Raw genomic sequence first — 22,526 nt, 5'->3', positions numbered from 1 at the left:
ATTAGGTGTTGCTACTGATAAATTAGGCAAAAGCTTGGTGTTTTGGTTTTGGAGTTCTTTTGGTTGTTTGGGATTGGTTTTTTACAAAATTATTATTATCCTTGTAAATATCTGAAAAACTCTGGACTTGGGAACTGTCTGCAAATTACTAGCAGAACTGAGACCTCTTGACAGTGCTTGAGCGGTGCTTCTTTGGGGGCAGAGGTGGAGGAGCACTGTCTGAGCCACCTTGGTGCTCTGTTGCAGGTACTACCTCTGCTTGCAGCTGAGAGATGACATTGTGTCGGGTCGGCTGCCCTGCTCATTCGTCACGCTGGCCCTGCTGGGCTCTTACACTGTGCAGTCGGAGCTCGGCGACTACGACCCAGATGAATACGGCAGCGACTACATCAGCGAATTTCGCTTTGCCCCGAATCACACTAAAGAGCTGGAGGACAAAGTGATTGAGCTGCACAAGAGCCACAGGTAAGCAGAGGGCAGCAATGTGAGCTGTAGCCTGCTTCTTCAGGTACCATCCTGGTGCATCAGGAGATATTAAAATCTGCTGCGGTATACTTAATATTTTTCGGGTAAGACTCCTCTCTGTGTCTTTGGATAGAGAGGAGCTTTGTGATGTGAAAGTTAACAGGGTCTGCATCAGATCTTTGGCTCTGGTAGGTACCCAGCTACCTAAGGGGTATTGCTGTACTTCTGACAGGCTGAAAATGTTTTCCAGCTGCTGGATTTTGTTTTGGATTCATTTCCTTAACATTTATGCTAGAACTGGTTGCATTTCCTCAGGGGAATGACACCTGCAGAAGCTGAGATGCATTTCCTGGAGAATGCCAAAAAACTATCAATGTATGGAGTAGATCTCCATCATGCCAAGGTATGTACTTCGGTTCTTTCATGGGTCAGATTTCTCCTGTGGCATGGTGCTTTAATCTGCATGGACTCCCTGATTTATTCTTTCTTTTGTTTTTGAGATGGGAGTTTTTTTGGGGATAAATCATGTGTCAGCATGAGGAAAGGTGACTCATGGGATAAGCATAAATATATCTTGTAACTGTAACATAATTTAGCCTATAGATTCAAAGCACATCAACTTTCATGTTGATTAAACAACCAAATCCTTGGGGAAAATATTGAATGGATGTAGTAATGAGGAAGGATATTAGAAGCTGTCCAGAGAGTGATCAATTGTCATTTCACTCAGCTACATTTTTCAATTTAATAAGGCCAACTATGCTATCTTAACTAGATAAGCAGATAATTTCTAATGCTGCAGAGAATTTACAATTATTTAGCTGTGCTGGAAACCTAATCAGATTGATGGTAATGGGGAGACAGCATCTTGTCTCTCTTCTGAAGTGTGGTCATTGCGGTTGACAGGAAGGGCAGTAATTCTCCTGGAAACATTCTCCTATGATCAAGTAGATTCTCTAATAATCAGCAGGTTAAGTTATGAATAAAACATGGTCATTCTTACTGTGGCTTGAGAGAGCCAGCTACTAGCCTTGTGTTGGTTGTCTGATTTTTGGGTTTGGGTTGGTTTTTTTCCCAAATAAATAATTACTTTTTTTTTTTTTCACTCTTCAAAGTAAGACTAATGGATTTTAACATTTTTGAGGTTAGCAAGCATCCTTGGCAAATGAGTACTGAACCAAAGAATTCTGCCCTGTGGAGAGCACTACATTTTCTGTAAAGGTCAAATTATTGTGAGCCTGTTTTTGCACTGCAGCAGATCCTTTCAAGAACTGAGATAAATTTGCAGCTTGGATCTTGAAAGAGCCTGCAACTGTGTCCCTGGGGCATTTCATAGGAGCTGTGCATGTGTGTTAGAGAATTCAAGGCAATCTTTTGTGTTCTGTTTATTGCCTTTAATGAAAATGAAAAATCTGGGTACAACTCAATGGACAGCACTGTACCAGGAGGGATGCCACTGCCTTCCCTGTGTCTTGCAGATAGGCACAAAATCTTAAGGCACACTCAGAGCAGAGAGAAACGGACAGGCAAATGTCACTTGTTAGCTTTTTTCCAATACAAAGATATCCACAAACCAACAACAAAGTGGATTCCTGTTCTAAATAATTCCTGTTCGGGCTTTGTTACTGAAAAGAACATGACATAGCATTAAGTATTATTTACAGAATATTGGAGAAAGGCTGTGAAGTTTAAGATAGGATATTCTGAGATAACCATTTTATTTATTCTTTTCTGAAAAAAACCCCTAGTATCCTGGTTTCCTATTTCTTTTTTTTTTTTCAAATGGAAAGACTCAGAGCAAGAGAAGTTAGTAGACAAGCCAATCTCTCTCTAAAGTGATTCTCTTAATTTTAAAAAGCTACAGAGGTAACCAAATTGTGTCTATCTCTGGGTTAAGAAACCCAACAGTAATGTTGGAAACTGAGCTGGAGGTGGAAAAGGTAGACTCTGCATGAGAAGTCATGTTTAGTTTTAATTAGGTGTGCCAGTGAGATCTGGTGGCGTCAGGCTAGGGGACGAGCATCTCTGTGGATGCCTTTTGGAAGTCATGCTGTGGCAAATGTCTTCGTGTAAATGTCAATTCATTAAGGCTGTGCCAATATATTAGGTGTTAGACAGATGCTGGACTCACCAGCTGCTGTTAAAACTACTTCTCAGTTATCCAGTGCAAGGCTGCGATAAAAAATATGTTCAAATAGACAGATTTGTCCTCTGGGCTAACACCATTCTGATGTAGCCTCCAGTTTGTATGCGGAGCTGCAGGGATGTGCAGCTCAGCATTTCATGCCTCAGATGTCACAGCTAACAGTTTTCTGTTCCATGTAACCACATCTCTCCTGAAAAAAACCCAAATTCTTTTACTCAGTTTCATTTTACCTGTAGTATCACATTGAAAACCAGTCTCTGACACCGACAAGTAACAGAAGTCTTGAACTGATTTAGATCCGTGGTGAAGGTGGAGAAAAGGGAGAAAGACATTTCTCAAAAAGTTTTTGAGAAAGCGTATCAAAAGAAGGAACCCCTTGCACCTGCAGCTATGTGCCATGTATGGGCACACAGGCATTTCTGGCATTCACCAGGCAGTGGGATTACTGGCAATGAGACTTTCTTTTTTAGAATCTGGTCACTGTATTTCGATGTTACTCTTTGCTTAGGAAACTGAAACTGAAGTACTGAAAAAATTAGCTTTATCTCTTTATCTCTCTGACAGTAATATCACACGAGCTTTATTTAGAAAAAATCTAATTTTAGGTTATGATACTATCATTGTTGGAACACTTATCCTCTATCGGTGTATTCTCTAACACTGGAGTGACTTTGTGGCACTATTTCTATGTTGTGATTTTTAAACTTTTTTTTTTCTATTATTATTTCAAGCTGTGCCATAGTCTTTTCATCATGACTGACCATGTGTACCTTTGCGTTCATTTTAAAATGTAATCAGATTTTCATCATGTGCCTAAAAGATGGCTGGTTGGGAAAACTAGATGAAAATCAGGAATTCATTTCATGATTATCATAGGCTGACATCTTCATAGCTTCTGCTGTCAGGTTTTTGTGACTTTAAGTTGTTTTAAAATAATTCCTCAAGTGCTTTAGTGCAGTCAGTGCATTAAGGTGGATTTTTCTTTTCTCCAGCACTACTAGTACTTAGATAAATAAAAACAACAATGATAGAAACCAGTGAAGATTTGGTTTAGACTATTTGAAGAGTTCTAAAGGAAAGAGAAATGTATATTTCTTATTTTAAAAATACATATTTATGGGTACATTCTAATAAGATTGTGGACAAATCTTCTGTAGTACTAATGTGTTTGACCTACATCTTCCCTGTCAAATGTAGGTTATAGCATAGGCACAGCCCCACACTTCTAAAAAAGAATCTTTTCTGGTCCAAATGCCCAACTTTCTGCCCACTGGGCATTTCAAAGTGAAATTACTGAGCATACACACAACAGTGTTAAAGAAACTAGCAAACCTACTAAAGTCAAGAAGAGCAAATTACAGAAGAAAATCCTTTCTAGGGATTTACCAGATTTAGTCATGGAGATGAGTGATACCAGGAGATGTAAATTTTTATGCTGTCCTACTTACTTTCAATCTGGTATTTATGCTAATAACCCTTTTTTATTATGCTAATAAAATTTTGATATATGACTGATACAGCTCTTTTAATAACATCCAAAATTTCCCTCCTGTTTTTGGAGTCTTTCTAAAATATAAGGAAACATTGGCAGCCCTCAGTTTCTTTCACCCTGCCCAACCTTACTATTACTTGCATGAATGCATTCAGTGAGTAGGGTAGCACTCAGAAATCAGGTCACTACAGCTGATGCATTGAAAAGACAGAAACACAGGATACAGGAATCTGTAGTACTGTAGGATGTAAGGATAGGAATACTCAACAAAGTGCATTGCTTGCTTTTCCAGGATTCCGAAGGAGTGGAAATCATGCTAGGAGTCTGTGCAAGTGGACTTTTAATATATCGAGACAGACTCAGAATAAATAGATTTGCTTGGCCAAAGGTTCTGAAAATTTCCTACAAGAGGAACAACTTCTACATAAAAATCCGACCAGGGGAGGTAAGGGCATCCTGATACTCTTTAGTGAATGAACCTCTTGAAAAGAACTGAGTTCTCGTTGATTTGTTGATTTTTCATGTCTTACAAACCTTGAACATTTCTCTCCATTTATATTTTTTTAATTTATGCTGATTTTCTTAGGAAAGATAAGGTACATACTTTCTTTAAAATACTGGTTAAAAAAAACTTCTTTGGTATTTTTATGTTTACATCCATGAACTAACATAAAGCATAAAGAATAAATATGACCATCTGCATGTAAAAAGCTCATCCATGTTATGAATACTTTGGGAATTTAAGTAACATCTTTCTTATTCATGGAGAGCTTGTTATCCTCTGTTGTGTTGTATATTAAATTGACATCTATTTATCTTACCAAGAGATGTAGACAGGCCATACCAAACTTCATAGACATATCAGACTAGTACACTTAGAGTGGGAGCAGAGATTCAGAGGCTGGCAAAACAGAGTCAAGCATCCGTCATCCGGCATTTTTGGTAACCTCACACATTAGCCCTCGCAGGCCCACCGGAGCCTGTCTTCTGGCTCTGGAGAAGGGGATGTGAAATCTCGTACAGCGAGTGCCCTCTCGTGGCTCAGCAGGATGTGTAGCAAATACCAACCTCGCGGACCGAGCATGCGCTCACCCAGAAATCATAGAATCATGGAATGGTTTGGGTTGGAAGGGACCTTAACGATCATCTAGTTCCAACCATCCTGCCGTGGGCAGGGACACCTTCCACTAGACCAGGTTGTTCAAAGCCCCATCCAACCTGGCCTATAAGATGATTACTTTTAGGAAAAATCCCAGGAGAAATTCAGGATCATTACAGGTGAAGGAGTATCTCCATTTTGAATGCGGGTACAATAATTGGTCTGTGATAGATGAAAACCCCATATCCATTCAGAGTGTGGAACTGTATACCAGGACAGAAATCACCTAGATGAAGGCTGGCATTTATCCCTTAATGCAGTGTGGCAGACAGGGGTCCTGAGCCAATGATTCATCATTGACCTGGGAAATCTGCTGGGGTCCCCCACCCCTGAGCCTCAGCCTCTTTTAGAGTCCTAAACTAAAATCCACAAAACTACATCTCCTGCCTATCAGCAGACACAGTTTTAGTAACCAAATTCCCAGTCTTGAGTCTGATTTAAAAAAACCAAATGAATAGCCACTGATGTTCCCAGTGCCTGCACTGAAGTTTTCTACCACCAATGCTCTGCTGGCCTTAGTATATAGTGTCCTGTGACCAGGTCATAGTTCCATATATAAAATAATCAATGCAGCCTCTTTCCGAATTACATTTGATGATAATGTGATTCACCATCCCATGTGTCATCTTTATTATATTTTGCTGTTTCCTGCCTTGTTTCTCTATCAGCTTCTGTAGGCAACCAGGCTTCCTTACAAGCACCCTTCTGCCTACCTTTCCACCATCACAGCAACTCTGTTTCACCTACTCAGCTATCTGCATGTAGCCATCATCATGTTACAGTAGTTGTAACATGGAACAGTAGTTGTAGCTGGAACAGCTTCTGCATCTGAATATATAAATTTGCAGCACAATCTAAAAAGGTGACTTAGTATCCCCAGACAACTCTTTTCAATTACCTGTCTTTGCCTCATCCTCCTCAGGAGATAAATTAGCTGTAACCACTGTGATTTACTAACTGTAGTTCTTTCACTATAAATCTCCTTAATCTAAGGCTATGTGAGGCCAAATCAGTCCCTTGGGACTATTGTTCCCGTCCAGATATTACCAGGCTTCCCACTGTAGTTTAAACTGGTGAAATTAAATCAACAGTGTTAAAAAACTTAGATGATGTTTTTCTCAGAAGTCTTCCAAGTCTTAACTGATCTCTTTGTTACTGTGGGGTATAAGACATCACTGTCACCATAAAAAACCTCCTACTCATTACCAGTGTTTTCCCACAAAAACAATCCTGAAAAGTTGCCATTTATTATCACTCACTCAGCTTCTTTCCCAGACAGTAATCTGTAGAATATGTATATATGTGGTTATATACATGAGCATATATGTTCACCCTTGCAATGAGATGATACAGATGGAGGAAATGAAGATGAACCTGTGTACACTGTCTAAAAATAGATGCACAGCATCAAAAACGTACTTATTCTTTTTTCCTACCTAGTTTGAGCAGTTTGAAAGCACTATTGGGTTTAAGTTGCCAAATCATCGTGCTGCAAAGCGCTTGTGGAAAGTGTGTGTTGAACACCATACATTTTTCAGGTATGTTGATTTCTTTTCCTAAAGGTGTGATATAAAATGCAACAGAAAAGATCAATTTTCTCAGCAGAGGCAAAACCCTTCAAATCAAATTGTCTTTTTGATCATGAGGTACCTCTGAGCAGACAAGGGAAGGTTATTGCATCTTCAAAATTTGAAATGTTTCTCCCAAATTATTCTTACTATTTTAGAAAGCTACTGCTTAAAATCACCATATGGTCCTAATTAATCATTTTGCTTTATCTGTGCCATGGTATTATCAGCAACTATAATTAAAGGGATGTAGGACTGCTGCACTTCTGCACATAAACTTGCATAGGGAGAACAACTTACATGGAAGATTGCTGGGGGATGTGGGTAAGAGTCTAAAAAGAAAAAGGATATTTTTATTTAATTACATATGAAAGTACAGACAGTAGTAGGTGGTTTATTTTTTAGTCACCTAAAATACCCAATCCATAGCTGTAATTTTTGGATTACTGTGGAATTTTGCAGCTATTTTTTGACTTCTAAGAAGACCCAAGAAAAGTTTGGGATAGTGGAATAAATGCTGTAATCAGTTTGTGCTAAGATAATCATCAGAGATACTTAACAAAGGAAACCCAAAAGAGTGAGATTTTCAACAACTTGAAAGGGTGTTTTGTGCTTAAAAACCCCCTCTTGCGGATTTTTGGGAGGACTGAAGAATTTCTTTCCTTTCCTAAAACTGTTGGTTCAGGCTGTCTGTATGTTCATATGATATGCAGTCTTAGCAGCTAAAGATCTAAAGTGGTATGGTGTGCATTTTTGGTGTATTTTCTGATTTTTAATGAAAAATCAATGTCTGAAGCATAAACTCTGTAGCAGGAGAATGGCTTCTTCAACCAGCTCCCATGGCCAAAATACAGAGGGTGGGAGAGCTCTAACCTGAAAAATGTCTGCAACCCTGTGAATGAGTACTGCCTGGCATTCACTGGAAATCTGTTCTGGCCCTGTCCTCAGCATAGCAGCACCATGTTAAATTTGAAGTAAAAGTATTTCAGCACAATGAGGGTTCCTGGTACAAGGAACACCTTATATTTAGTTTTGGTGATTAGAAAATAATAAATCTGATTTTCAAGCAGGAAGGAGCTGAGTGATTCTTGACTATTAGGAAGAACTCAAATCTTCAAATGCATTAGCTAAATGGTTTTGTCATGCTGTATAAGGGGCAATCCTTTGATTCCGTTTTAGCTGCAGACCGGTGAGGCACAGGTTACGATGGAGAGTGATACCCAGCAGTCGTCTTCTCTGCAGAAAGAGTGGACTGATTTTGGAGGAGGGGGAGTAACAGGTGTACTGCTTGGTGTGTTTTAGGCTCCTGTTGCCTGAAGCGCCTCCAAAGAAGTTCCTCACGCTGGGCTCCAAGTTTCGCTACAGCGGTCGAACGCAGGCCCAGACAAGAAGAGCCAGTGCCCTCATAGACCGTCCTGCACCTTACTTTGAGCGGTCTTCTAGTAAACGTTACACCATGTCTCGCAGCTTAGATGGTGGTAAGGTCCTCTCAGCTGACTTTGTCAAAAGCTATTGTTACAGTGGTCACTGCTCTAGGTTAAGTATAAACCTCTTGTCATATCATCTCCTTGAGCTTCGGCTGAGTAGAGGCTGTGAGTACCTGCACGTTCACTGCAGGGGTAGGGGAGGATGCAGAGAAATTCCATGCTAAATGTACTGGTGTGGTCCTTACAAAGTGTTTGCCTAGAGGATGTCCTTGGGAGCCCACTCATCACAGAGCCTCTCTCCTTGGTCTCACACCTGCAGAACATTTTCCTGCTTTGGGGAGCAACGGGATGACCGGACCTGTCTGCCCAAGAAATTCAGGCGTCAACACTTTTTCTGGGTTTGCATGAGTGACTCTTTGGGTTCTAGTTGAATCTATCTTTTTTTCCTATGGAGGTTTTGACTTAAGCTTGATACAATTCAGAAATTAATTATTTCTCTTGAGTAATAACACTTGCCTCCAATTACCTCACGTCCTAGTCGGATGAACTCTAAAAGACTTTTTTCATACGTTACTTTTGAAGGTATGAGACAGAGAGTAATACGCAGGTTAAAAGCACGTCCTTTCTCTCTTTATCCTTGGTTTGTGGAGGTCAAGGTTCTGCTGCTTGCTTAGGTTAAATCAACATGTGATTCAGAGTATCAGCTACTTCCATCAGCTGTTACTGTTATCAGCTGTTGAGTAAAAAGGGGTTGTAGTTTTGCAACTTATTTTTGTAGAAAAAAGACCGAGAGTAAATTCAGAATCATTACAGATTGAAAAAAAGGTGAATTCTCCTGCAGAATATCACAAATTGCAATGAGTATAGTTGATGGTGGGGAGGGAGAGAAGCTTTGATTTAAAAGTACAAGTGACAAGCCTTTTTCTCTCCCCCTAAAGGTGCTGCTTGTCATTAATTATTTTGGAATCTTCTAATACTGATGCGCTTCTTGCTCGTTACCAAGCAACTGGTGACCTGATTGCTGTGCATGTGTTTCAAAGCAGAAATTATCCTTCTGTGTTATTTTGTTTGTAACATCTAAGCAAGATGTCTCCCTCTACTCCCTTTGCTTTCTCCCACCTCCTAAGCTCATTCCCAAGAGACAAGATACCTGAAATGCTTTTCCCAGCATTTGTTAGACTCTGCAGGGATTTTGTGATGTTAATTGGCCTATGTGCAAATGGGGGAAAGAGGGTTTTTTTTAATCAATGCTTACGGTTTCTTTACCAGCATTGTTACTATGACGCAGATGTGGCTGTAACATTCTGCACTGTGTTTATGCTGTGATTCAGGCTCTGTCATTTGTTACAGATGCAAGGAACTTCATAAATTTGAATAATCTTATTGGCTTAGAAATTAGTTACACAATATTCAAGAGCAGGGTCTGTAAAAGTTTTTATTACATTTATGTATAAATGTACATTTATTTCAAAATTATTTATATATATTTAAGTTTGCTGAATTATTGAAGACTTGCGTCCTAAAATATTCTGGTTTGGTCCACTGAATTGAATGTCATCGCTTCTCAGAATTTTTTAGGATAATGAGCTCACCTAACTGGCAGACTTTAGTACTCAGTAATACAAGGATCACATTTCCTTTTTTCTCAGGTATTATGCCTGTGTTACATGAATATTGTCATTTTCTATAATGCAGCACGTTACTAACTGTGCATTTGATCTGCATTGTTATATTCTGACAGATTTAAAAAAACATCTCTTCCACCCCCATGGCTGATGTCATAGCTGGTTCTCCTTATGTTTCCTGCCTGATAACTGTGGCAATGCATTGAATTTTTTTTCTGGTGTTTTACTACAGTAGTACTTTTAATGGCTTGCTAACATTTAACAACTGTGTAATGCACACATTAGCTACAGTAATGTGTGTATACACATCCATAAAATCTGTTTATGCATATAAAAGCTACGAGCTTTATATCAAGTAAATGATTTATTTAAATGCTTCTGTTTTTCTGAAACATGACATATTTGTGTTTTCAGCATTATCTCAAATGTTTTTCTAAACCAGCTTTTTTAATTTTATGCAGCTTCTCAGCAAAAGCTATTTCAGACTTTCCCTCTTTAAATATTTGCTTTTAGCATCAGTGAATGAAAACCATGAAATGTACATGAAGGATTCTGTGTCTGCTGCAGAGGTTGGTACTGGCCAGTACGCCACAACAAAGGGCATCTCTCAGACCAACTTGATAACCACTGTGACTCCAGAGAAAAAGACAGAAGAGGAGAAAGATGATGAAGAGGGCAAAAAGAAGAGAGCAGAGGAAGTCACCCCAATTTCAGCAATACGTCATGACACCAAGGTAGAGTTTTCAAGGTTTTGTATTCAACAGAGCTGCCTAGAGAGTGCTTGGAGAAACACAGAATTTTTAGGGAGGGAGGGAGGAGATAAAACTAGTTCTGTGAAAAGAAATATGCTATGTATATATGTCTTAAATCAGTGTTTCTGTAGTCCTTTCAGTTCAGTAAAAATTAGTTCCTGCTTTGGACTGCTTTTTTGAATCTGTTTAACAGTCAACCCAGTGTTTTCTACATAATATTCAAGAGCTCCCAAAAGTAGCCTGGCAGTGCATGTTTGCTCCTTTGGTCTTCCATTGTATTTTGACTTTAGTATGGCCATAATGTTTTTTATATTTTGACAAGGCAACAAAATAGTTCTGCATTCTTGTATGTAGCTCTGTGCTTTAAACTATTGTATTTTTCTCTTATACTTGCCATAACACTCTGTTTCCTTGCATGAATTTCAATGGGCTTTTTTTTCTCTATTAACTTCTGGGTATTAATCTACTGTTATAAGCTTTTTTTTCCTGGCTTACAAAAGCATTTGCTTCCCTCGTTTGAAGTTTTGTATTGAAGAAAGCGGTTTTCGTTGATGGTTCTCTTCTTAGTTGTTAAACTTGAGTCATCGCTCATCATCTCTGATCCCACCACCACCACATACACATACGCACATGGTTGTGCATAATATCTATTCAGTTTTTAGTATGGGGTACATCAAACAGGAGGACAGAGAAAACAGTCACTAGAGATTGACAGTTGAAGAGAAATACAGTAGAATCACATTCAAAAAGTTTACTTGCTAAACAAATAAGGTTAACCCTCATCATTTAGGGAGAAAAACCTTGATGGATACCTTTATACCCACACATGCAAATGTTAAAATCTGAACTTCTAGCTTTATCATATAAGGCCACAATGAGTTACATAGGTAAAGGATCAAGTCCTCAAAAAGAGTTGCAGTTGTGGTACCAAAAATCAGAAACAAATTGAATTACTGAAAATTGCAAATGAGAAAAGATTTTCTTTTGAAAGTGTATGCTGTAATTGTAGCATTAAAAAGATAATCTCTACAAAATTTAGCTGGGGTCTTCTTGGAACTCCATTAGTTTCTGCATGGGGAAAGATTGATGAAAATCACATATGCAGAAAACATCCAGTAGAAGCTAATTCTGTTCCAAATGTTTGTAAATCTAAGTCAATCCTTATATAGCTAGAAATAGTCAAAGGTATTTTAAGAGACTATTTTGATGGAACTTAATTATGCAGAAATTATTAATTTTTACACCCCACTCAAGAGGTGGGTTCTGTTTAAACCAGCCATTAACAGACCTTCAGTTCTGTAAGCCTATAGAGATCTTAGTCCTGCTTCCACACCGACCTGCCAACAGCTTTGTCATTCATCGTAAAGAGAATAGGGCCTCAAGAAATGCAAAACAAGCTTGAAATCAAATTCCTGTTTAAGGGTATATGAATTGTATAGGTAGGTTTTCAACTTTTCCATTAAGACATTTTGTCTTTGTTTTATCCATGTGTATTTAAGTACCAGAAGTTATTCTAAATATTAACACTGTGAAGATGTCAGTAAGTGAATAGCAAAGAATACATTTACTTTGGCTTTTTTTGCCTTTAGAATATAAAGAGAAGTTCTGTGTATTTAGCTCACATAAGGCATTAAATTTTGACTTGAGCTTACCACATTAAACACATAAAGACACTTGTAAGCAGTTTGAAGCTAGACTTGGTTTTGATTGCTTAATTTGAGAATATAGATTGCCTGAACTGATGGATTGTTAGAGAAGAGAGAAAAGCAAAATATTAAGAGGAGGGAAAGGAGTTCTACCGTGTAATTACTTGGCTAAATCCCATTTCTACCATTAATATACCTGGTAAAGATTGTTCTTAGTAGCTAACATTGATACAACCTCTGTCTAAAACTTGGATCCTCCTTGTTGCCTCCAATTTGACACCAGCTTAAAGAGGCAAATGCTGTTTTGCTTTGAAGACATTTTGCTTTTGGGAGTCTGGAGTGACAGTGCAATTGAAATAGCTTTTATAGCTCCCTGGGGAGATGCACTGTGGATGGAGCAGCTCAGGCACTCTAGGGTTTGGTCATGGAGCCAGTGTGTCACTTCGGCTAAGTGCACCTGGTGGACTTTGGCCGAAACATCTCGAATCCATCAGCATTGTGTCAGATGTGTTGTACTGGGGTATGCATTTTGGTGATAATAGTGGTTGTTGTCCTTCTAAAGAGCAGTTGTGGCTGCCCACAGGGAGCTTGTGAAATGGCAGTCACCACTCCTGCTGAATCACCTCCCTTCTCCTACCAATTTTTTGTCCTCAAATGACCTGAAAGACCATTTGAATACCCTGCAAGTGGCATACCAAAGTAACTCGTGCTTGTTGGTAGCCAGTATTCTCTGCATTGGGATAAAATTTGTAGCAAAAGCATTGGGTGCATTTTTACCTCTTCCCTGTAGGTGGAGGGTCACATTTTGACTATGAGGAGATGTGGCTGTGTGGGGCACGGACCTCTCTCTGGTCAGCCTCCCTTCAGATCCCCAGTGAGAGAACACGGGGCCCACCTGGCCACACACCTCAGCTCCCTTCTTTCAATGTGCCACCGGTGGCATGCAGCATGGAGGGGTGGCAGGTTGCATGGCTTGGAGGGAGTGAGTTCCCAGCTCTGGCTGCTCCCGCTCGCAGTGGGCAGGGGTTGAGGGCAGGGCTGTGGGGATGCCCAGGAGAGACCAACCTGGGTGGCGGTGGGGGCTGTACTGAGGACCTGGCTGCTAGGGTGGGTATCAAGTGAGTTTTTCTTCTATCAGTAGCAGTTAACATATGGATTTTTATGCCCCCCTCCCAAACCAGAATGTGTTTTAGTTAGGTTTAGGACCTAGATGATTTTGTTTGTGTTTTTTTTTTTAATATTGCAGTGGAGGAATTTGGGCATGTAGAGTTTCAAAATTCTTGGAGTTTTAATTATTACTGCTGAGGTTGCCCAAGACATAGATGGGAAACTTCTGGTTCCCACTGGGTCTCCTCCTGACTGCAGGAGTGCTGTCACAAGCAGTGTTGATGTTAGAAATACGTTCCCTTCTTTCTTTGTTGCTCTTCATGTACTTCATGCTGAAAACTCCTTATGATCAGAAGCCAGTCTTACAGTAAGTGGAAATTGGCAGAACCCAGAACTCCACGTGTGGCCATGGAGGCCTTTAAGTAAATCCTGTGCTGCAGAGGACTAGACAAATGTTGAATCAAGAAGTTGCCTTTTGTAAGCTGGAATCCCAAATCACTAATACCGGTGATGTGTGGCATAGGAACATGCACCGTTTAATTCAGTGGAAAGCTGTGGTATTAAAATACTGTTTATAATTTTAAATATATAATATATATTATTTATTATCACAGAAGAAAATTAACTAATTACAGTTTTCTTTTTGTCCTTTTGCTTTTGCGCCTTGTTTGCTGCTCTTTCTCTGTCACCAGACATCTGTGCTTGGCACTGACTCCCACCACCCCTCGCCATCCTCTCAACCTGGCCCCCATGTATCTTCAGCAAAGCTTCGCAGGAGATGCAAGGAGAGAACTCGGACAAAGTCCTTAGGCTGTGAGGCGCCCAAAGAGAGCGCTCCAGAACACAGCGAGTCGGAGCCAGACTCTGACAGAAAGGGGCGAGTTTGCTCCACCGAGCAAGACATGGCTTTCGGCTACAAGCAAAAAGCTGGCAAGGGCAGAACTCTGTTTTCCTTCTCCTTGCAACTTCCGGAGTCATTTCCTTCCCTCCTGGATGATGATGGCTACCTGTCACTCCCTAACCTCTCCGAAACCAACTTCCTGCCTGCCAGCGTGCAGCATTACCTCCCCATCCGCTCCCCCTCCCTCGTGCCTTGTTTCCTCTTCATTTTTTTCTTTCTGCTCTCTGCCTCTTTCTCAGTGCCATACGCCCTCACTCTCTCCTTTCCTCTGGCTATGTGCCTCTGCTACCTGGAGCCCAAGGCGGCCTCCTTGAGTGCCTCACTTGCCAATGACCTGAGTGACAGTTCAGAGGAAGAGGTGTGTACCTCGGCATCGAACACACTCTTTTTCGTGTTCAGTGCTTCAGTCCTAACCAGTGTTAGATTGCTGCAATAGTGGTCCTACTTTCAGAGCCTCATTTCTGTCTGTGCTGATATGTTAGAAGGTTTTTTTTTGGTTTGGGGGTTGTTGTTTATTTTTTCTTCTTTTTTTATTTTTTTTCTCATGCTGGGAGTGCAGCTTGGGGCCCAGGGTTAGGCACAACACTGTGTGGAAATGGCTTGGTTTGAATTGTGTGAGCTGGTGCAAAGTGACTTGCACTAAATAAATTGTCACAGATCAGCTCTGGAGTTTTGTATCTGAACCAACCCAGACCTTTTTCTTCCCTCTATCAATTTATCCTAGGATTAGAACAGTTATCTAAATAGTGCATATTAAGTATAATTTTCTGCGTAATTACTGAAGCATGCATATATATGCATATGTATCTACATTTACTTATATAACTAGCTATCCAACAATAGAGCACCCTCACCAACTTCAGCATATTCAAAATCCAGGTGGATTCAACTTTTTGCAAAAGGCTATCAGCTGTAGCCCAACTGCAGAAAAGGCTTTCTGGTCCAGCAAAACCTGGATCTCGATTTTCAGCCTTGATCCCATCTCTGCTGCAGATTAAATTGTTTTCCCATGGTTAAATCCAGTGTATCAGTGAGAGGTCAGATTGGGACAGCTGTTCTGCAGCTGTTTGGGGAGCATGCCATGTGGGCTGTCTTGACATTTGCAATGTTATATTAGCACTGCCAAAACCAATGCCTCAAGCCACCAGGGTCATCACAGGCAGATAAACCAATTGCAGTAGGAGTCTGCAGTAGTTCTGGGAACAGTGGATGTGATGATATATCCAGAAGCAGGAAAAGAATCTGCTTAAGTAACAAAGTAGATGGCATCTCAGTTTTTGCTGGTGCCTGGTTATTCTTTGTTGACAGAATAAAATAATGAGTTCGTTTTTTATTCAATTTTCTTTTTTCCTCTTCGTCTTCAGGTACAAAAATACAGTTTTGCTTTGTATCTAAAGAAAAAAGCCCCAGATCAGATGATGATAGACCAATTGGCCGCTTGTAAAAAACCGCCTTGGCCACTTGTCGATGCCATTGCAGTAGTTGTCTTCAATAAATCAGCTTGCACATCTAAACATTTGTGTCATCTGCCACTATTGGTTTTGTAAGACTTGGTGCAGGATTTAATTTCCTTTTTATAGAAAGCCAAAAGTTGCATCAATTTATCTTGTAAAAACATTGGGTTTGGATGCTTTTGGCTCTGTGATGCCTAACAATTAAAAAATAATGTGCAATTTCTGATAAAAGGCATCCAAAACACTGCTGTCTCATTTTGTGTCCTCATTTTGAGACAGCATTTAGGTCTCAATTTACATTAGTTCTGTACTTGGATTAATCTAATAGCAGTAACAGCATTAATATAGTGCCAGCTCCAGAGGCAATAATGAGGCAGTATTTATGTAACATTGGTCTGTTCCTCTTTCAGAAATGAGCACTTCTTTTTGTTAGTAAAGTTATGAAGTATTGAGCATAAAAACATATAAAATAGGCTTTTTTAGTATCACTCTTTTATGAGGGTGATTACTCTGGCAGTGCTTCCTGGCAGACAACACAGACTTGTGCCTAATCCATGGGGTATTTCTTGTTCAAAATATTGCATGAAAGTGAATATGTTTTAAACTCAGGCATGTCTGCATTACATCGGCAAAACAAATCACAGCAATCATGATCGCAAGTTAGGGGAGGTGCAGGCGCAGCATCTCAGGAGACAGCTGCCTTCTGTCCTACTCCATCCCTTGCCTGTCCGCCAGCCCCACCAGCAGCTGTACTACAGCCCATCTTGGAGCTGAGCCTGACCTTTCTTATTCTCCACTCTGGAGGCCTGCCTTGCTCAGCCTTAATTCACCATTCCCTGCTTTGTGATAACCCCAAATCTTTATTTCAAGTAACTCAGCAATGCTGACTTCAGCTCCATGGCTGTTGATTGGCTTATTAGCAGACATGTATGTTGCAATAAAGCAAATTTTATGCTTTATTTAGGATTTCACTGCTCTTATGGTAAAAGAAATAGGAACCTCTTTTTTTCCCTTCAATTCACAAATGACTGGACACAGAGATGCAGAAGGCTAAGGCCAATATCCTGAGCCAATCTCATACATTGTTGAGCTTGTTGTCCCTTGAGCGATGCATCTGGATTCAGTCTGTGCAAAGACAAAATCTCACCCCTTAGAATTCATTAGCTTCTGTATTTGTACCTTAGCAGCCAATATTTCTATTGACTTCAAGTTCTTAAATGAACCTTATGTGCCAGACTTGTGTTACTGTGTCTTGACACAAATATTTTAATTCTTTTTAAATGTCTAGATTCATTAATTCCTCTTTCTTTTTTTTTCTTTGTAAGTAGGAGTGACAATGCATAGATTTTCTTTTCTATTGCCATACCTTTGCAATTGCTTATAATGTTATGAGATTGCTTATAAAGTTATGAGATCCTTCACTAATAAAGAAACAATTTTCTAACACTTTAGTGAAAGCAATTGGACTAGCCTAATAGACTATTTTGACAGTACAGTTTCATTTAAAAATGGATGCGGTCTGTGTCACGAGTGGTTATTGCTTGAAAAATTGCATGTAACTTGCATTCATGCACTTATCAAATAGTGCAAAATGCTTCTTTATTCTTCTGCCTGTCAGACAAACAATACAAACTATTCAAAAGAAAGAATAATAGAAAAGAAAGCAATGAAAAAAATATAAAAAACCCCAGTTTTATGAAACATTATAGTTGTCAGAAAATGACAGAAGATTGGAGGAAATTCAAAACTAAGACTGATACTCCATCCACCAGTAGGTTATGGGTTTTTTCTTGTCCGTACGGATGTGATTTGAGGATGAGATGTGTTGTCCTGGCTTTAAATTACCTGCCTGGTTTACTTTAGATTATCTAAGGACCACAGAAAATCACTAATCAAAACCAGAGATCTCGCTGATATTGAAACAACTTGGATATGCCAGTCTGGGGCAGCAGGGAGGACTTTACTTGCTAGTTTTCCATATGCTTAGATAACAGCAAAGTATCTTTTGAACTCTCTTCTCAGCCTGTAATAACCTGCACTCCACTCTCTATTAAATCTTGACACTTACGTTCTCCACGAAAATGTTCTTTATGGTGTCAAGCAAAGCAGGGATAGATCAGTCTGTGCAATGCTGTGCTTTGTTTCATCTTTATCACTCATACCTAGTAATTGTTTTGGGGGGTGGGGGGAGTTACTTTTGTTCTTCTCCTGCTTTCATCCATATTCTTAAATGAAATGAGAAGTATTTTTTATTCTTTTAATGGCAGTTTTCTTTCTTTTTACTATTATTAACAATTATCAACTGCTCTTTATTGGAACCGAGTGGGATCTGAGCCTTACCACTACTCCACAGACAGACAGTAGATGGGCTGGGGGTATGGTTATTTGAACTCCTTGGTAATGCAGACAGCCTCATGGTGTATAAATGTGGAGACAAGAAAAACTTCTGTACAAATGAGGGGCTGAAAGTCAGGTGACTGTTAAAGTAGCCTTTTTTTTTTTTTTAATTATCTTTTCCCCCTCTGGATAAAAATTCAACCACCACTTTATATTGGCTAGAACAAAAATTTGTTAAATAATTTTATTTAAAAAATTATTGGGAGGAAAAGTTCATTTAGAAAATATTAGCTGCTTTTTTCCCCCATTTTTTTTTAAAGCTACCTGGCTTTCTTAAGGAAAAAAAAATCTGCTATTCAAGTAACACTTTTCCAGTATGGCTTATAAATTTGTTCCAGTAAAGCCGTATACTGTGTACAGTACGCCTCGAGTCTTCCTCTGAGTCTGTTCTGTTTACTAATATAGCATTTTTATTTTGCTTCTTTGACTTGTGCGTTGTTTGAAAAGCAATGCTAATGCAGTTCACAGGGATGTTGAGTTTAACAGTTCCCCGTGTGAGCCGCGTGTACTGATGAGCTGGGTTTATTCTTTATTCCTGCCTTCCTCTTGGGACCCGGTTACTTGTCTATCCAAATAGACTGACAGTGAGCAGACGGATACTGCGGCTGATGGTGAGACCACTGCCACTGAGGTTTGTACAGTCGCCGGCACCCAGCTATGGCAGGGGAGAGCATTTTTCCTTGTCTCTTCCCAACCCTGGGCATCGGGGCTAAACCGCATGTCTGTTCCAGCAGCTCAGGATCCCTTTCTGCGCGTGTGTGCATGTGTGTGCCTGCGAGTGGGACAGCTTTGCTGGGGGAGTTGAGTTTTCAGTGCTCCCTACGGGTTCCTCTTATTTCTGAGTTTAGTTTGGAAACTGCAAGGCCTCCGCATTGTGCAGATAGTGGGGCAGTGGCAGTGTCACACACACCGGTGCGCCCCACCTGGATGGACGTGCCGGTCAGATCATTCCCTGGGGTTTTTTGTTTGTTTGTTTGCGCTTACACTCTGCTGCCTGAGTGAGAGAGTGGGGAAAAGACAGTTAAAAGCAATTTTCAAATTTACTGAATAAGGGTATTTCCATATTATAAATACCTAAGATTTTCCTTGAATTTATTTCACATGTTGACACCGCTAGTCCAGGTATTGTCTTCAGAGGAGGAACATAAAACGTTTATATTTTCCTTGCACTGGGAAGCCTCATATCCACAACATGGTACATAGACTACGCAGACAAAATCAACCCTATGTGACTTCACTGAAGTGCATATAATGCTTTCATAATTAATGTGGTTGCAGTTACAAACATGAACTGAATTTGGGCTGACATCTGCTAGAAGACAGAGTCTTACCACAAACACTACTGTAGGTTTTCAGAAGGATCTCATTAACATTTGAGACTGTTAAAATTATTGTCAAGGAAAAATTTTTTGTATGACATGTCAGGACAATTCAGCCTCAGCTGTAAATAGAATAGATTTGAACTGAGTTATAAAGTAATCAACAGATTTTCCCATGAGTCATTTGACTAATTAGGACTATATGAAAAACTGACGATAAAATATCAGCACAGGCATTAAAAGAATTGAAATAGGGCAACAACATAAACTCTGTTGAGACGAGTCAGGAGTACAAAATCCTTTGAAGTGCCTCTTGCACTCCATAGCTTCAGGCCTTGAATCCTCCAGAAAGTAAAACGTAATCATAAAATTGTGACATTTAAAATGTTCATTTTATTACTTAAAAATGTGTGTTAATCTCTGTAGCTGCCATCTTTATTTTAGTTTTCCTTACGGATACCTGATTTCCAAAATGTGTGGTATATTTGCCACCTGAAAATCGCACCCTCAGAAACCGGGTTGCTGGGGCAGTCCTTATGGCATTACTGTAGAAAACATGTGCTGAAGGGGATGGGATGTCTGTGCCATTCCAGATGACCACCATTGCAGACCTATCTCCTGAAAGATTATATACAGGCTAAATATGAAATAAAATTATAGAAATACAGGAAGGGACTGAGCTTAGGAAAATAGCATTTTAAGCAAATAAAATGTGCTTCCTTCTGTAGAAAGTGTTGCGGGTTGTTTGCCCATGGTGAGTTTACGCAAAGCTTTGCTTGTTGCCCAGATGATATCATATGTGTAAAATCTGGGTTTACGGAATTCCAAAGAATCTGCTGTTGCCTTTCGGTACTAGTCCAGCCATGACCTTGGTGAGAAGGTGCAACCGCTGCTCCATAAATAAAGATCTATGGATGTGGAGTGTAGCAATTTTTATAAAAGGAAAGGGTTTTATACCGCTTTGTTAACAAATAACAAATTTGAGAAGAGGAAGTTTCCTCTGAGTTAGAAAAACTGTGCAAAGCCAATGTTTCTACTCCTCCTTAAGCCCTTATTGTAGAGAAAATGGGATTTTAACCCAGTATGTACCTCTCACCAATGTCCATAAAGCCTTCATTGATACGAGTGGGTAAGGTGTTGTTTTCCAATCTTTCTCATGCTGGCAGTCGGATCAAGAGGAGGACGGAGATCTAAAGGCACAGGTACAGAAACGAAAGGCCTAGATGTTACTCAGGTATCAATGTGGAGGTGTTCACCTCTTTCAGCATGTTACTGTCAGTTCTCTGTGAAGAAATGTGTAGAAACAGCATTTTGTATCCTTTCAATACTGTGTCCCTTACCTTTCCCTTTCTTTTTCACTTCTTTCAGAATAGTCTGATTAAGCGAATACAGGGTGAAAATGTGTATGTCAAACATAGTAATCTTATGTTAGAGGTTGGTATTGGTATATACCAGTGCATGTACGTACATGTGTGTTAGTTTTAGTGGTAAACTGTGGATCTGCACTATGATGCATGAATTGTGTACTCCCACCTCCTAATAGATTATTTTTTTTCTCAGATTATGATGACTCCTCTAACTTGTACTATAAATACAGATATATGCGTGTGCGTATATGTGTGTGCCTCCACGCGCATATGTATGTTTGTTTGAAGCCTCTTGATCAGGTGCAAATTACAGCGATATGGATAAGCTCTCTAAGAGTGTATTTATACTCACTTGTACGAGATATGCTATGCTGTTATCTTTCAAAATGCCACATTTTCACAGAGTGTTGTGTTAGTGCTGTGCTCCCCGGCTCCCTGAGCTGTTACTTCCCTCTATACTAACCAAGTTATGTGTTTTGGCTCTAAAATTTGGTTGGCTTAGGATGTATCACAAACTGCTCTATTCTTTTAAAACTGTCCAGGACCTAGACAAAACCCAGGAAGATCTGATGAAACATCAGACCAATATAAGCGAGTTGAAACGCACCTTCTTGGAAACCTCCACAGAAACGACTGTGTCTAATGAGTGGGAGAAGAGGCTTTCCACATCTCCCGTTCGGCTTGCAGCAAGGCAGGAGGATGCTCCTATGATTGAACCACTAGTGCCTGAAGAGGTCAGCATGAGCTGAAAGGATTCACTGTGTATTTGTCTATTCATTTTTACTTATAGCAGCCCTCAGTAGGTTAGAGGCCATAGTTAGAAGCTATTCCCTGCTTGTAGGCATCCCCTTTCCTCAGGACTGAAGCTCTAGATGCAAGGAAGATGCAAGGAAGAGCAGATACTAACAACATATATATATAAATATATATATATATATATATATATTTAGAGAATGAAATTCCCTATGAGCTGTGTGGCAGAATTAGGTCTCTCGGAGCTGTCGTTACAGTTTTGGTGAGCTTGAGGAAGTCCAACCATGCATGAAAGAAACTGTGAAAGTGATGGAGAGAAAATTTAAATAATGGTGACTGGTTGGGAGAAGCAGTGTAGTGAGACGGATGGGGGTATGGTGCCAGGCTTGACAAGAAAATACAGAGCAAAGGGTAGAACTCTCTCAGTCTTTGAAGACAAGGAAGAAATAATGATGATAAGTAGACCACCTTGGTCAGTTCCATAAGGGTTGCTGCAGTCTGCTGGGTACTGTTTCATTGAAGACCCAATGCAGATTGCTAAGTGTCTGCATTTCCATGCAGTGTGCATGTGTGAAAAAATCCTGGTTACTGTGCGGTCTTGAAGTGTTTGTAAGAAACTTGTGAATTTAAAAGCTGGCATTTACTTAATTTGTGGGTAGATAATGACATGTAGGGGTAGCCACATTCATGTTGCAGTAAAATACATAGATCTTCAAAAAAAGACAGCATCTTTTAAATCCAGTGGAGCAAAAAGAAATAAGCTTGTGTGGTTTGCATGAAAGTTCATTTTTTTTATTCTATTGTGGATGGATATCTGGTTTCTGCCTCACAGAAATCGTCTTTATGGTTACCTCTTGGTTTTTGCATTACAGACCAATAAGTGGTCATGCAATTTGCTTCTGTGCCCACAGCACTGATGTAATGTTGTGAGGAACTCAGCAAAAATTG

The 22,526-nt window shown here is 39.8% G+C and overlaps 1 protein-coding gene across 28 annotated transcripts in view; it reads left to right on the top strand.

Moving 5' to 3' along the window:
- The window catches only part of EPB41L3 (erythrocyte membrane protein band 4.1 like 3), a 139,040-nt gene that overhangs the window by 103,556 nt on the left and 12,958 nt on the right, over positions 1 to 22,526 (top strand). For 12 of the 28 annotated variants that reach the window (XM_027676101.1, XM_027676106.1, XM_027676224.1 and 9 more), the window contains 11 exons: positions 247 to 465; positions 781 to 868; positions 4,396 to 4,548; positions 6,703 to 6,800; positions 8,133 to 8,308; positions 10,396 to 10,616; positions 14,080 to 14,646; positions 18,717 to 18,770; positions 20,625 to 20,660; positions 20,827 to 20,892; positions 21,368 to 21,559. In XM_027676101.1, the coding sequence (XP_027531902.1) occupies positions 247 to 465; positions 781 to 868; positions 4,396 to 4,548; positions 6,703 to 6,800; positions 8,133 to 8,308; positions 10,396 to 10,616; positions 14,080 to 14,646; positions 18,717 to 18,770; positions 20,625 to 20,660; positions 20,827 to 20,892; positions 21,368 to 21,559 (1,870 nt within the window). The remainder of the gene's footprint in view (positions 1 to 246; positions 466 to 780; positions 869 to 4,395; positions 4,549 to 6,702; positions 6,801 to 8,132; positions 8,309 to 10,395; positions 10,617 to 14,079; positions 14,647 to 18,716; positions 18,771 to 20,624; positions 20,661 to 20,826; positions 20,893 to 21,367; positions 21,560 to 22,526) is intronic. The other 16 variants (XM_027676259.1, XM_027676143.1, XM_027676212.1 and 13 more) reach the window with 10 other exon arrangements.

Source organism: Neopelma chrysocephalum, unplaced genomic scaffold (genome assembly GCF_003984885.1).
Source record: "Neopelma chrysocephalum unplaced genomic scaffold, ASM398488v2 Primary Assembly neopelma1_22, whole genome shotgun sequence".
In the NCBI taxonomy this organism is placed as follows: domain Eukaryota; kingdom Metazoa; phylum Chordata; class Aves; order Passeriformes; family Pipridae; genus Neopelma; species Neopelma chrysocephalum.
The sequence above is the reverse complement of the archived record's forward strand: the minus strand, read 5'-3'. Positions and strand labels throughout refer to the sequence as shown.